This window comes from Solea senegalensis, linkage group LG6 (genome assembly GCF_019176455.1).
Source record: "Solea senegalensis isolate Sse05_10M linkage group LG6, IFAPA_SoseM_1, whole genome shotgun sequence".
Classification (NCBI taxonomy): Eukaryota; Metazoa; Chordata; class Actinopteri; order Pleuronectiformes; family Soleidae; genus Solea; species Solea senegalensis.
This window is the reverse complement of record NC_058026.1, coordinates 7,634,623-7,650,565: the sequence shown is the minus strand read 5'-3', so window position 1 is coordinate 7,650,565 and position 15,943 is coordinate 7,634,623. Positions and strand designations below refer to the sequence as shown.

General features: G+C 44.0%; 2 protein-coding genes across 6 annotated transcripts in view; one reads left to right on the top strand and one right to left on the bottom strand.

Annotated features, from left to right (window-relative positions):
• pkd1a (polycystic kidney disease 1a) overlaps positions 1 to 3,366 on the top strand; it is a 60,538-nt gene extending 57,172 nt beyond the window's left edge. For both annotated transcript variants that reach the window (XM_044027892.1, XM_044027890.1), the window contains exon 55: positions 155 to 3,366. In XM_044027892.1, the coding sequence (XP_043883827.1) occupies positions 155 to 1,174 (1,020 nt within the window). In that variant the 3' untranslated portion in view covers positions 1,175 to 3,366. The remainder of the gene's footprint in view (positions 1 to 154) is intronic.
• Positions 3,367 to 3,547: 181 nt separating this feature from the next.
• Positions 3,548 to 15,943, bottom strand: part of tsc2 (TSC complex subunit 2) — a 24,521-nt gene continuing 12,125 nt past the window's right edge. For 2 of the 4 annotated variants that reach the window (XM_044027894.1, XM_044027893.1), the window contains exons 26-42: positions 14,350 to 14,490; positions 11,967 to 12,128; positions 11,718 to 11,876; positions 11,147 to 11,259; positions 9,779 to 10,021; positions 9,444 to 9,692; positions 8,299 to 8,388; positions 6,742 to 6,899; positions 5,694 to 6,310; positions 5,136 to 5,214; positions 4,968 to 5,054; positions 4,687 to 4,873; positions 4,460 to 4,599; positions 4,308 to 4,386; positions 4,139 to 4,230; positions 3,952 to 4,050; positions 3,548 to 3,816 (exon numbers count right to left, since the gene is read on the bottom strand). In XM_044027894.1, coding sequence (XP_043883829.1) covers positions 3,649 to 3,816; positions 3,952 to 4,050; positions 4,139 to 4,230; positions 4,308 to 4,386; positions 4,460 to 4,599; positions 4,687 to 4,873; positions 4,968 to 5,054; positions 5,136 to 5,214; positions 5,694 to 6,310; positions 6,742 to 6,899; positions 8,299 to 8,388; positions 9,444 to 9,692; positions 9,779 to 10,021; positions 11,147 to 11,259; positions 11,718 to 11,876; positions 11,967 to 12,128; positions 14,350 to 14,490 — 2,863 coding nt within the window. In that variant the 3' untranslated portion in view covers positions 3,548 to 3,648. The remainder of the gene's footprint in view (positions 3,817 to 3,951; positions 4,051 to 4,138; positions 4,231 to 4,307; positions 4,387 to 4,459; positions 4,600 to 4,686; positions 4,874 to 4,967; positions 5,055 to 5,135; positions 5,215 to 5,693; positions 6,311 to 6,741; positions 6,900 to 8,298; positions 8,389 to 9,443; positions 9,693 to 9,778; positions 10,022 to 11,146; positions 11,260 to 11,717; positions 11,877 to 11,966; positions 12,129 to 14,349; positions 14,491 to 15,943) is intronic. The other 2 variants (XM_044027895.1, XM_044027896.1) reach the window with 2 other exon arrangements.

Here is a 15,943-nt window from a genome sequence, read left to right as displayed (position 1 = left end):
GGCACATATTACAGGATCAATTTAAATATTTTAGCCATGTCAGAGGTCGGACGCTTAAAATAAAGTTTGCCAGGTCTATAGAGATTGTGTTAGGGTCAGAAGACACCCATGCTTTTCCTCTAAGCCTCCATTTCCCTTTTTTTCCTGTTCCTAGTTTCGTCACAAGGTGCGCTTTGAAGGCATGGAGCTGCCACCATCTCGCTCATCCTCCACCAGCGACTGTAAGTCCCTGTGCCTGCCGCCGCTGGACGATCCAGACTCTCCACCCACACCAGACAGTGTCGACGCCGGTTCGGAGGCCTCGTGGCGCCCGGCCTCTTCCAGTCCCTGCAGTCTGACCGAAGCCCCGGGCATTGGCCTGGGGCTCGGGTTAGGTCTGGGTTTGGGTCTGGGCCCCGGGGTAGTGGTGGGAGGTATTAGCTGGAGGGAGAGGGCCGAGACCGAAGCCTCTCTCAGGAGACTTCTTCCTACTCTGGACGCCCTGCTGCAACAGCTTGACCGTGTCACCATGGCAACAGAGGATCTGTACCACGTGGAGTGTAAACTGGAGCGCGCCCAGAGGAAAAGGCGACACAGAGGGAGAGAGAGAGAAGGAGGTGGTCAAGAGAGGAGGAGCGAGGCAGGGCAGAGGAGCAAGTGTGAAGACAAGGACTCTGCCGGCTGGAGGGAGCGAAAGAGTGGAAAAGAAAAACACAAAGGGAGCAGGAAGGGCAAAAGGACAGATAAAAGTGAACTTGTAAAGGACTGTGGAAACACCACTGCTAATCCCAAAAAGACTCCTGTAGTTACACCCGTTCCCTTTTCTAAGCCCAGACCAGCCTCAACACTCACCCCTGCTCCTTTGCCCACACCAGTCACTGAGAAATCTGCCACCCACTCCTCTCTCCCCATCATATCGGGAAACACCCCCCCTACCAATGCCCCACTCAAAACACCCACTGCACATCCATATACCCCCGCACCTTCTTTGCCCTCCACTCCTGCCCCCGCACCCATCACCCAGGACTGGGATCCTCCCAGAGAGAGAGAGACAGTCCCCGCCTCCAGCCTGTTCAACCACCCAGCTCACACAACCACCATCCCCACACGCAAGCGAAAACGCAAGCCCCTACCCCTGAAAAATAAGGTGCACCCCAACTTAGACAGGCACGGCTCCGGACACCCCAAATCATGAGGACAAATGGACAGATGAAGAAGGGTAGAGGGGGAAAGGAGGGAATAAATGTTGGGTTAAGGACGAGAGGAGGACAGGGACAGCGGGTTTTGTCCCAAGGTGCCGCTCTCTAAACCCAGGAAAGCAATTTGGGTGAAAGCAGAAGAGACAGCGATGTGACCAGATGAGCAGTGATCAAATCCCAGCTCAGTTCACTCTGAAACAAGGTGCGGGTTCACCTGTGTTTAAGTGAGCTGCTTCAAACAGTCACGTCAAGGTCAACACTAATCTCAAACAGCACTCTCCCACCTTTCCTTTACGATAAAACACATGCGACCCTGGTGGTCACATGTGGTCACTGACAGGAACACACGAGCGTGTTCACCAGAGGACTTTGCCAAATGAAAGCAGACAATTGGCAGTCAGTCTTTTTTTGTTCTATGTATATATCAGAAGAAAAACCCCCGGTGCGTTTCTCAATTGTGTCGTCTTGTCTACGTGTGTTTATATTGTAATATTTCGGTTACCATGGGTACAAGTGGCCTGTCTGAAAACGTGTCACACATTTTCGACCCCAAATTTGCATGCAGGCACACATACACACGCACACAGAAAATGAACACTGTAGGCACAGGTGTGCTAATGGTAACACGTCATACACTACAGCTACAGCTACACACACACACACACACACACACAGACTGTTGGGATTCCCAGCAGCTTGTTTTTCAGGGTGCAGATATCAACATCTCTCCATACAGGTCCACTTGAGAGAGATTAAAGACGAACGAGGAATAAAAACTGAGTGTCGTTACGGAGTAAAGACGGCGCTCAGAGACGTTTCGTTTGTTTGAGGAAAAATGATTTTGCATTCACTTATATGAGGTAAAGACTATTAACAATCTTAAAGCTATAATGAAGGAGTATTTTATTGATTTTGTTCCATATGGTTGTGATTTAAAAGCACTTTTGTTCAGATGTAGATTGTCTCGTCAGCGAAGGAGCAGAGTCAAAAATAATAAGCTTGGTATCCAGACCAATAGAGGAAGCTTCACTCGTATCGTCACTATAAACGCTGCCAAAGCTTTTGTATCATTTATGTATCCTGAATTGTTACCGTGCAGAGTAATTATTCATTCATTCATTCAGTTTGTATTTAGCACTTTATTTTCTGGTTGAGCTGATATACAACATATTTAACTCTCCCTGCGTCAAGTTTTCCTTCCATTATAGAGACGTGTTTGTATTATTATTGAATCAGTCGGTTTTGTATTTGGTCTTTTGCTTTCGTCTCATATTTGTTTTTGTAATGTTTTTGTCTTATTGTGATCAGCATGAGGACACTACATGTCCAGTGGCCTCAGATCTCAGGGAACCCCCCCACCCCATCACCTGGACAGACCACCATAAAAACCAAATATGCTTTCTTCACTCATCACAGAACATGGTTTTGAATTTGGCCATTAACCTCGATTTCCAGCTGTGTGGAATTTCAGCTGGTGTCAGTCATATGCCGGTCTCTTTTTTTTGGTTGGTTGTTGAACGATATGAAAGGGAATTGATCTTTCAAAAGGTGCTAATGGGACATCCACAGAGGGCTCAAGGTCCTTTTCCCCTCCCTCTACAAAGCTGGTGCCACCGTCACACAGCACGTTCAATCTGAACCCTTTTGTGTCAAACACATTTTCACTCGACTTCGTTTCAGGATCTCGCAAAAAACAAACAAGCCCACGTTCCATTCCTTTGTGTGTGTACATTTGTGTATATATTGGTGCTTCATGATGTATATATTTTTGCTTCTTATGATCAGAATTGTTTAAAATGTCGCAGCAGCGTTTTCATAATGTCAAGCACTGGTGTTTTTACGAATTCCAAAGATTTACTTATCTCCAGTGTGACTGAAGCACTTCAGCCAAAGCTAACAATGTACTTCATATAAAGCGTTCTCCACAATAAGCCAAACATGAAACCACAGGAAGCCCAGCTGTTAACGCCTCCACACACGTACCTGCTTCATGTGCACAGTATGCAGCGAGAAGCGTGCCAGAGCTCTTTGTCTTCAAGCTGCCTCGTGTTGTACAATGCATTTTTGTCTTAACATATTTTATCTCTGCTCTTTTTTTTTTTGTATCATCTTATCGTGTAATGTTTGCAGTTGTAGCACTTCTCATGTTTTTGCACTTGACAAAGTCAAATAAAGAGTTTGACAGCAACGACGAGACGAGATCACGTCACGCATCATTTATGTCCTGCCTGAAGCTCAGGGGTTCACAGCCTCGTAAGTAAACAGCCGCTTATTTACCAGCTGTCGCGGAACAACAGTGTCTCCTGTTCCGAGTCCGACTCACTCCATGCCTTCCGCAGTCACATTCAACTCAGACAGGGCACGACCCCCACATTTCATGCTCACGGTTTATTCCACTGATAAACACATCCTGCCTATGATCATGTGTGCATGTGTGTGCTTGTGGATCGGCCAGGGACTATAAACAGAATTAAACAAAATCAGTGAAATCATCCACTGTGGAAACAAGTCTCTTTCTCTGACCCGATGTCTCGGGGTTTGACGCTGAAGCGCTCTGCTGAAATGTTTTATTTGGCTGAGCGTGTCCCTGGGTCAGTGAGATCCCCGGAGTCGAGCGAGACTGAATATCTTCAAGAGCCTTGGAGTCGGAGCAGAGGGACCAAAACAGATGGATGAAATGTAAAGGGAGGAAATTAGAAAATATCATTGACCGTGAAAGTGATTTACGAAGAGTCATTTCAAGTTGGTGTGCGTGTGTGTGTGTTGTTCTCACCCGGGTCCTGATCCGCTTTATGTGCCTCAATCTTGCCAACCACTTGGAGGCATAAGCATCAGAGGGGTTTGCTCGGTGCTGATGCACCAAAGAAGCCATCTGCACAGAGACAAAGACGTGTGAAACAAGTGTGTGTGTGTGTGTGTGTGTGTGTGCGCGAGGGGCAGAGATAAGGGAAATAACTTACATTCGCATGCAAAGCCATCTGTCTGACTAAGAGAGGAAGGTTGCGGTCGGAAACAATTTTTGCCACCGTTGTATCCACTAAACCTTCGAGGTCTGCAAAGGAGAGAAGTGAGAATAAACAACAACAGAGTCACAAGAAAACAAAGGCCCAAACAGTTTGATCTGCTCACCTTTGCGACACTGGAGGGTCACCAGGTTACATTCATAATGCAGTGGTTTTATGATGACTTCCACAAAATTGAACTGACCCTAAAACGAGACAAAGGATTACAGCTGATTCATGAATACGCACTGAGTGGTCGTTTTCCGGGGGGGCGAGTACCTTGATGGTGCCCAGTTTGTAGTCCTCTCCAGAGTCGTTGTACACCACCATCACAAAATCGTTACCAATGTGACGCTTTTTGTTGCAGCAGCCCTTGTCGCTCTCCCTGTTTGGCATCAGTGTGGCTATGTGGAAGATGGCTGCAGAGACACAATGTCGTCCATAGACGGAGCAGAATTATCACCACAATCCTTACCATGTTACACAAGATATATAAATGCACTAACCCTGCATGATGTCGTCATGCCAGCAGTAGGTGAACTCGCCGTCATCTCCGTATTGGTCGAGCCCTCCGAGGAAGATCTGGTCGGGGTCACAGTCTTTCAGGTGGATCAATTTGCCGAGGCCCGTCAGGAAGGCGGCATAGCGGTTCGAGCCGTACTCGTTGGAGAGGATCGACACCTCGTTGTTCACCTGTCAAAAGGTCACGACAGTGACGGTGTGAGGTCGTAGAGCGTGCGGACAGTAATTATTGTGAGCCGCCAAATCAAGGTGCACGTCTTCTCACCTGACCAGCTCCCACAAACACCACTCCAATCTTGTGGGTGTCGTAAGGTGGCATCTGGTCCAAGACCTTTACAGCGCGGTCAATCACCTGCCAGAGACAGAAAAGTCAGTGACACAACACTGTCAACGCTAATATACATGTACAGTATATAACATGAGGTAAACCGACCTGAGTTTTAGGCAGCAGCAGTGGCTTGTTGGCCTCGTTCCCAAAGAAAGGAGAGTGGTACAGCTGCAGGAAGACGAAGCTGCAGGAGACAAACACTGTGTCAGAGACTGAGAGGGAAAAAAACAACACTTAACTCAGGCAGTGCACTGTGCGACGTACAGCTATCCACATAGACTGCATATAAAAATGATTTTTAAAGTGAAGCCTATGAAGTAGAATGGAGGTAGAGTAAAGCACAGCACATGAGTGGACACCAGTGTGATTGACAGCTGGTATTGCCCAATTGCAGGCTTCATAACAGGATTTTGTTCTGAAACTGAAACTACGGCTGTTTTTAAAAACTTTATTCTTGGAAGAGGTTTACCAACTTTGTAAATTTAAGAAGTTCTATACTTTCAAACTTTCATCGTCTCTATCTTCAACACAAACATGGCTCACAGAACATAATTAAGGGTTTCTTTGCTGGAACACTGCCACTTGACAGCGGCCAAATTAGTCATGGTGTCACTAATTTGGCAGAGACAGCTGCAGTAGTGTGTTGTATAAATGGTGGAGTACCTGGGACTCAGGCCAGAAATCTTTTCTGCATTGCCAGGTCCTGGCCGACCATGATACGAGTCCCTCTCTGTCCTCCTTTCTCTCCTGGACGACGGCGCCGACACAGAGATGGTGTGACCCCGTGGTCTGTGGCCACCGCCGGGAGAGATGGCTCCAGGTTGTGCTGCTGCTGCTGCTGGAAACTCCAACCTCATCCTCGCACCTCCACTTTGAGATGATGCTGCACCTGGACTGTCAAGACCTTGGCTCTGACCTCCGAGTCCATTAATGTCAGGTGCTGTGCTTCCCTCCACCTTCTCCTTCTCAAATTGAGGCTGCTGGGGTTGAGGTTTGCCATCTGAAGGCACTCTGGGCTGGATAGGGTCAGCCAGTGCGGTCTCGGACTCCTTTGCAGCTTTGGCGAAGGCTTCAGGTAGCGTCTGGAGCTCTGGGGAGGAGCTGGACTTATTAAGTCCATGACCCTGGGACTGAGACTGAGACTGAGCCTGGAAAGGAAGCTCTGGCCCCTGGCTACCTGGAGTGGAGGGTCCCATGGTGGGCTGATCGATGGGAATGGCTCCTTCACTTACTTCCTCCAGAGTCGACTTCTCATCATCTTGACTGGAGGTGGAAGAGGACTGGAGGAGACAGTTAGGTGAATTGATTTCAAGCTCTTTAAGTGACAATACAAGTGGCTTAAGCAGGTTTTTAGCAGATTAGCCTATTACACAACAAAGCCTGTCATTAATAAGAGGTGTTCTGCATTTAGGAGGGTTGAAAGATATATACAACCAATAAGTATGTTTATGTAAGTATATAACCACTTAAAAATTCAAGGGCCTTGCATTACAGAGGCTGCCAATTTGCTCCATCAAGCTGATGAAGCAGGAGCCCTCCGTTTGTTATAATCTGCAGTTTCAGCATTATGTCACTAATTATTACACAATAGACCTCCTTTAAGCCTTTTAAACATTCACATAGTAGTATTTTATTATTCATTTTGCTCCTATCAATTACGCGTGGTATTCTGTTCATTTGCTCTCAGAAATTGGCCACGCCAACAACCTACCCTGCTGAGGGTCCCAGGAGGTGGAGTCTTTGTGAATTTGTCAGCAGACATGAAGATGGGATCAGAGGTCATCGGCTCAAACTCTTCGCTCTCCAGCCTGTCAGATGGTGTGTGTGCTGCGCTGACCCCTGACCCTTCCTCTAGTACCACCACAGACTCTGCAGTGGCACACAACAGCAACCATGTGGGTTATAGGTGAAAGTACACACACACACACACACACACACACACACACACACACACAGTGTGGTCCACTGTGTGTTACATAGACATAAAAACAGTCATAGGTATGCGTCTCCGCCAACAAACGTTAAAGACAAAAACTCAGGAGTGTCAGTCGAATTAATCGCGGCCATATGAAACACAGCCTGATGCATCCACGTGATTAAACAAAGTCAAACACACACAAACAGATAAAGATCACAACCTAAATTTAATCAAACCACAAACACTTAGATCAGAGACAGAGAAAAGAGCAATGCAGCAAGCAGCATCTCTCATCACTGCTTCTTCTACTTGATTTCCAACAAGGCACAAGCATGCATCGGTTTGGTTGGCGAGTTGGTTATAGACGGACAGCATTGAGATTGCAGACCAAATGAAGCTACTGCAACAGCAGCCCAGACCAGGTAATCATCAGGTCCTGTATCCCCCAACAATCCACTCAACAACAAAAAACAAAGCAGCCAATAGTGCAGCTCTAAATAAAAGTCTTCATCGTCCTACTGGGTTAACAGTACGGCAAGGAAGAGATGTGGTAAGTTGCAGGAGGTCTGAGCTTTTCTGTAGACAACATCAAAGATTAAATGGTCAACCTGGGAGTATATTTCAAAAACACAAGAGTTAGAGAAAATGATTGGGATGGAAAAATAAATCATGGAGGGAGTCAAAAAAAAAAAAAAAAGGCGTCATTGGACTGATTGATGAGTATCACTCACTCATAGAAGACGCTCCCTCCTGTGTTAATACAGAACTAATGGGCAATTTAACAAAGCGGAGTTTCTTCACTTGCACAGTTTTTGAGCATAAACAAGGTTATAAAAGAAATTCCGACATACTAGGATAACTTTTTTTCATTTTCTGTCAGAGGATGAGATCCAAAGATCAATACCACTCTCATTTCTGTCCTGTCAATATGAAGCTGGAGCCAGGAGACATGGATAAACACACAGACGCTATATTGCAGAGCTTAGCACAGCAAACCAGCCAGCCAAGAAACAGATATGATAAAAAAAAGATTATGGTCCAACACAGTTCTCATAGACAGAATGTCCAACTGTTTTAAGTGTTTATGTTAAGCCATGCGTCTCCTGGCTGATGTGAGTGGTATCAGTCTTCTAATCTTACACTCACCAGAAAGAATAAAGTTACTCATCTTATTTGGAAATCAATATTTAGTTTTTTTTTTAATCTTATGTCTAAATAATACGAATTTAATGACATTACCATTACAACTTGTGTCAGCAGTATTGTCCTGTACAAGTGAGAAGAAATACACTACACCAGGAGTTTTCTGAACGGGAGGGATGCAGGGGTCACGCATGTGGTGGACAGTACCTGCCCAGGAAATGCTCCTGTGCAACCTGCCAGGGGCTGGAGGGCCTGAGGGGGCAGAGCCCAGACCCAGAGACCAGAGAGAGCCGCAAACTGCAGGCGTGGGGTGTGCCAGTGGAGAAGATGGTGGCACATGTTGCCACATAACAGGCCGCAGCCAATCACAAACCAGTAAATTGGTGAAGAGGGAAATAAAAAATAAAAAATAAAAAAAACACATGAAAACAACAAACAAAAAATGTCAAAGGCAATGAGAAAAGAGGGGGGAAAAATGAAAGAAAGATGAGGAAGAAAAAAAGAATCGAAAATCGCAGAGCAAACGCACCAGACTGCAAAGGCTTCTGCAAAACAAGATACTTTACTGATAATAGAACGTTAACTTAAAAGAAGCAATCTTCTATGATCACAGACCCGACTAATTCATCATCTTCTGGTTCAAACAAAGTGATGAAAAACAATTTGGCACTCAGGGGAGCAGGGGGCAGCAATCAAGTGAACATATGGGACCCATTCACACACGATTTATTCATTTATTTCTGACACTGTTCTGTAAATAACTACGCTTTACTCTCTACTTGTCTTTGGCATAGTATGAACGCTGACAGCACCATGTACGGCTGTTCACACCTGGCATTAAAATGTGTACATGATGAAGCTCCTCTGACCTCATTCATTTGGCTTTCACAGCCATTCATTCATTCATTCAAATACATACTGAACTCATGTCTGTTTGAGATCAAAATTATGTTTAACTGTACATATGTGTCCGCTGTCGATGTGTTGGTGTGTGTGTGAATATCACTGCTGTGACAGGAAATAAGATTTTAACCATCGGGAACAACAACAAAAAAAAGAAATCATGTGGCGTGGAGTGGTAATGGTGTGACTGTGGTACATTCATGCATCTGAGGACACATTCAGGATAGTTTTCAGTCGTGTACACGTGATCCGATCACTCAGGACGGATTTTAATACCAGGTGTGAAGCTGGTTTTAGTTATGTGAATTTCACAGTGACAGTTTCATGATCCTACATTTCCACACGGTGCAACTCACCCAACGCCACAAAATCATGACAAGCACTAACACAATATTTCCGGCCTCGATATCAATGTCTCTCTGTCCTTAGCTGTCTCAGCTGTTACTCACCCGTGTTGGAGCGCTGGATCAGGTTTGCCTTCCCTACCACACTACTCTGGGTTTGTGTCAGGGGCTCAGAGATAGGTGCCGGTGTGGGAGCCGCAGTGCTGGCAGGAGCACTGGCTGTTTGGGTAGGGGTCTCCTTCACTCCCTCCATCGCCATCAGGACACTGGAGAGCTCCTGCAGGGGCATGTTGCCCAGCTCAGAGGAGAACGGACTGGGTGGGTTTTCCAGACACATCAGCCAGCTCGTGTTACCTGCGACGACAAATTCCCGACAGTCATTGACCGCACAGCGTGTGAATACCAAGCCTCATAGACTAGATGTGGTGCATTTCACATACCAGATGGTCTCCGGATGAAGATCTCGGCCCAGCCCTGTGTGAGTATGGGGACAAAGTCAGCCAGACTGGGGTTGTCTTTGAGGGGAGTGGGTGCAGAGGGCGTGGCAGAGGTGGCGGAGGGAGGACCTAGGGCTTCAAGGGCAGGGCCAGAGGAAGGAGAGAGAGGAGCAGCCAATTCACCCTCAGACGGGGACACGAGAGGACTAAGACTTTGAGTAGGTCCAGCACGTAAAGCATGGCCACCTGGAATATAAAAACAGACAGTCAGGGTCAAAGTGATGGAGCTTTTACCAGAAAAGCAGATAGGAGGAGGAATGTAGAGGATCCAAGTGGTCTGGAGTGAGAGTATGACTAGGGGAGCTCTGATATGTAGTTTGGGTCAAGACTATGGAGGGCTTTGTATGTTGTATACTATTTTGAAGTATATTCTGAATTTAATAGGGTGCAAGGATTAAAGGGATATGGGATGAAAGACAGCTTGAGGATGGGAGAGGCCTGCTTAGCTGATAGATGAGAAGAGAGAATTGCTATAATCCAGGAGGAAGAAGACAAAGGTGTAGATCATGGATTCCCAAAGTGTGGGCAGCACCATCCCTAGTAGGCCAGAAGAAGTCGTTAAATATAAATAAATAAATGTTTTTAATTTTCTGTAAATAGGTTTTAAATTGCTGTAAAATATGTATGGCCAATTTAAAAAAAAAAAAAAAAACTTTTAGACAAAGTTTAAATTATGTGTTATTTTTCTTTTATCTGACCTAGTATAACAACACATGTATATATACATACATACATACATACACATACATACATATATATACATATATATACATACATACATAATTATATATATACATACATATATACACATATATATATACACATACACACACACATATATATATACATATATATATATAGCAATATTGTGACATTTTATGTGTAATTATTTAGTGTCTGGCGGTCAGCATACAGGCCTAATATTTCAGTATTTGCAATCAATGTTAGTTTGTTCCTTTTAATTTTTTTAATTGTTATTTATGTCGATGGACAATTATGCACTTTGAAAGTGACCACTTTGTTAATGAAGCTTAAACCTTTCAAATATTACATGGAGCCCTGCTGTGTCAACCAATATTTGTACCCCATGTTAACATGAAAAAAACATTACTGATCCTAGTCTTCTGTGTTGATCAGAGACATGATTCAAGGTTTAAGCCTCAGAGATTTTCAAATTTCAAAGTGGGCACCGGCACTCTTAAACTTAGGAAAGGCTGGTGTAGATCAACAGATATCTGTGGGAAGGCATGGGTTTGATTTGGGCTAGTTTTCTTAGTTAAAGATACGTATGAGCACCTGAGTATTTATTACCTGACATGGAGCGGACCCGTATGCGTGAGGCTCTGTTGTGCTGCTGGCTTGACTGTGACTCCAGCTTGGCTGGAGCCTCTTTGGTTATTCGAGTGTGGAGTGATGGATCTGACCTGCAGGACCAGGAAATGATCAAAAACAATTTAGCAGGAGGAAAAAACTGAGCAAGGTCAATTGTCAGTATATGCATGTGTATATATGTGTGTATATGCGTGTATATATATATATATATATATATATATATATATATATACATATATACACACATATACATATATATGTATATATATATATATATGTATGTATATATATATATATATACATATATATATATGTATATATATATATATATATATATATATATATATATATATATATATATATATATATATATATATATATAGTGCTTTTATTTCCACCCATTCATACACATGTGGATAAAACCATGTACATGTCACTGCCAGCACAGCTGTCAGGAGCAATGTAGGGTTAAGCCAGGAATTGAACCCACAGCCGTCCAGTTGAAAGACACTACAAGCCACTGTCAGCCTACAAGGTGAACACACTTCACCTGGTCATTTCCCCTCCTCCTCCCAGTCGTTCAGCCATGTCGAGGCCAAGCAGTGCTTGAGTTCTGACGCCTCCACTGGTTGTTATGGTCACCAGCTTGTTGCCCACAAGCCAGGTCATACTACGTCCCCCCGCCAATAGGAATTCCGCAATGGGAGATCTACATGGAAAGTCAGAGGCAAAATATATCATAGTTAAAGCCTCAATTGTTTTAACGTCTTATGCCAACCACACAATAAATCACGCCAACCTCTTTGGCAGTGCAGAGAAGTTGGAAAACACATATCGTGCCATCATGTCCAGACAGGTCTCCGTGAGCTCCAGGTGTACGGTCTTCAACCCCTCGTCCGCCTGAGTCACAGCATTTTCATCAGCAGAGCCCAGGCTGCATGTTGTGGTCGATGTGTGCATCCTAGAGCAGGTAACAGAGAGAACGTTAGACAACAGCAAAGGGGAGAGGAACCACAAGGGGAGAGCACAGAGGCTCCTGGTAGTGTTTTTTGTTTTGTTTTTTTACACGTAATTAAGGCAGAACTTAACGGACATGCAAGCTCTGATATACAGGTGAAAAGTGAGAAGTAATTAACACATGAGAATTATCATTTTAAAAAAAATAAATAAATCACACTAACTCACCAAAAGTACCTCCCTGTCTGTATCTCATGCAATACATATATGATCACACATGCATCCAGATGTGTGATTAAAAGCTAATTTCCTCATGCACACAAATACAGATACACTGGGACATGGTACAAGTGGCCACATGAGCTATGACACCACACTTGTTGTCTAGTGTATTCTGTTTCTGCTCACTTAGCTGCACAAAAACCACCAGGCTGATGCTTTATTGTGTTTAATTACAAATAAACTAAAAGCCACACTAGCTGCCAGCTGAAAAGTAAACATGAAAAGTAAACACTCAACATGAGCAACTGGCAAATGTGAGGATGACTGAGCCCACTCTGTTCATCACAGTGGGGAGTATTGAATACAGGGACTGATTTTATGCCTCTTCCTGTCACAATCATACAGAAGAACAAAAAATAAGCAAATACTAAAACAAAAGGAGAAGCATTATGGGAGGAGGAGGAGGAGGAGCTTTTGTCCTTGGTGAATCGACTGAGGGAAATTATTTTGGCTTCATGCATCTCAGTCTTCTAAAACACTATAATTTTCAAGGGCAGGTTACCTTGACAGGCGTACATCACAACGTGATGACCCGTCAAAGTTGCATGCATCAACACGATTGCAATAATGTCCCCAAGATTAAGTCCAATACAAAATTTGAATACATCTCAGAGGAACAAGAAGGAATCTCTCACTCATACCAAGTCCCAGCATGTGAACAAGCAAACACACATTTTATACTCACCATTCCTGAACTGATAATAATGACATATTTACTTCTTAAATTAACAGGACAAAGACACACTCATGACAGATTTTTACATAATTTAACTTTTGCAATCCAATGCTTTGCATTTTAGTGCAGTTATCATAGTCAAAATGTTTGCATTGGCAGCACAGGCTCAACTGAACAGGAAAAATCCATTAAGGGGATAATATCACACCAATTTTTGTTCATGAAAAAATGGATGGGACTTCAATGTCTAAAGGCTTAAAACAGTCATGAGTGCGTCTGTCAAGAGAGTGGCTTAATTCCACAACTGACTTATCACTAGGGATATTTGGGGAAACAGATTTATAGCCATGTAGTGACTGAAGCAAGTTTAACAGATGCACACTGCAGATGTTAAGGTTTCATGTTTCACTCTGGAGTTAAATACATGCATAGGTTTCAAACAGTATACTGCTGGGCTTTTACTGCCATCTACTGGGAAACAGAGGCACAACAAACTGCAGGGATAATATCAAACACCTTTGAGTCACTCAAGCTGCTCAGCCAAGCAAATTGAGCAGAGAGGTAGTGAGACAAGTTTGTGTGTGTTATGGAGAATGACCGGGCTGATGTTAGTTGTGAAAACAGATTGATTCCAGACTCGGTTAACCCTCAAATCCCACAATGAGAGATTGCCATGGTCATAGCAGCAGTTTGTGAGTGGAGCAGACACATAGACAAAAATATGTCAAGCAAGCAAAGCTGTTGTGTCCTCCCATAAGTGAGAGTGAGGGAGAATTGTTGGTTGCCGTTGTTGTCAATTACTTTGTACAACTGAACTTCCTGCCATTCAGTCATTGTTAAGCCAATCAAGACAGCAAACCAAACAAAATAAACACAGGAAATCAAAGGCAAACCAAAAAAAAAAAAAAAAAAAAAGTTAATTGATTAAAAAGAAAAAGTTAAATCTGTGTTGGAGCAAAATCAAACAGCTAAGCAAACATGGACCGAGATGTTTTCTGTTGTCTTCTGCGAACACTGCATGCAAAAGCCAATTATAAAATGAAATCTGAAAACGGTGTGTGTGTGTGTGTGTGTGTGTGTGTATGATTGCAGCCCAAAACAAACCTAAAAAGGTTCAAGACGCAAACCTTCCTCCAACATGCACCAGCCCCTCCAGGTGTCCCTGGCAAAGAAAACCACCCAATGCTCGCCCCAACGGACCCACATGGCAATGAACCCCATCAACCATCCCATGAAGGAAGCAACAACCATAAGGCTCTTCTCTAACCTGCGGACCGCATGTTCGGAGACACTGATGCTGCGGGATCGGAAAGCGTCCATGGCTGACAGGTCCCTCAGCTCTTTAACAGGAGAGCTGCTGTTATTGGCTACCGCCGCTGCTGCCTTCGCCATTTTTGCCGCCCGCAGACTGGGCGGTGATGAGCACCCATGGTCAATGGTGAGGGGAAACGGACCCGGTTGGCAAAACATTGGCAAAGGGAGGGGGTGGGTCATCGTGAGGGTGGAAGTGGTTTGGGGAGTGTGTAGTGTGAGGATGTACCAGGATACAGCAGGAATGGTCACCAGCGATCGAGCACCAGAGCAACATGAGAAGGTCACAAAACACCACGCAGGGGGGAGGGAGTGGGTGACAGGACCACAAAGGTCAGAGGACACAGGAGAGGGGAGGAAGCAGGAGCAACATAGGAAGGATCCAGGATGACATGACCACACCCCAAAACCATCGCAGGAGGGGGTCAAATGAAGAAAGAAAAACAAAACAAGGTGAAAATTAACAGCAGTGAACACTATGAATCAGGTTACAGGAGAGCGGAATAAGATTTAAAAAAAAAAAAAACTACACATAAAACAAAAGGCAAACAGACAAGCTACAGCAGAAGGAAAAAACGGCTTCTGCTACTCAGAAATGAAAATACACACAGAGGAAATTTGGGAGAGCAACAAAATAAACATTATTTCACACAGCTGGTACATAGTGAAGCCAAGGACTTGTACAGGAAAAATAGTAAAAATGGACTCAGCACAGGCCTGACATAATGAAAGCAAAAAACACAAAATAAACAAATCCAACTGAACATGAAATGCTGGGTTAAACCTGTGGGTTGGAGCACAGCAAGTGTGGACTAAACACTACGCTAGACAGGATCATCGTTTTAGTGACTTTGGAAAACACCATAACCAGATTGTTCTATTACACGGGTCATTACAGTCCAATTACAAGACATTTGACCAATGTGAAATGTAGAAGCTGAGGACTGACATGCTGAGCTCCAACCCAAAAGTAGCCAATGAGTAGCACATGGCGAGATCACTGGGTGACTGGACATAATATGACACACTGTAAGTGGGTTGATGCAGAGGATCAGTAGAAACTGATGTTAGTAGATATTCTGCTGTAACAGGGAGTGTGCTCGATTGAAACAGCAGAAAGGGTTGGATAAGTTTATGTTTTGGGTTGTTTATTTGTTTGTTTGTTTTTTAAATAAACCAAGAATTTTTGGGACCCAAACAATTATGAGACTTGAGAAAGAAAATGTTAAGGCTGTGCTAATATTTCCAAAACATAACAATGGAAGGGGGGGGGAGAAGCAGATTTAATAAAAAGCTTTGTTAAAACCTCAAAAATGAGAGAGAGAAAATAAGAGGCCGTATGGGAAAGCAGTGTCATATAGTTTTTAGGAAGGAGCCCAACCACACAGTGCATTGTGGTCTCAAACAAGCTTAGCTTAGCAGTCTTCTAAGAAGTCTTCTAAGAACCCTTTGTGGTGACCCATCCTCATCCTTACTGTTTCCAGGTCATTGTTGATAAAGCTCATCATGTTTTCAGTTAACAACATAACTGCATATCATAGCCATCGCTT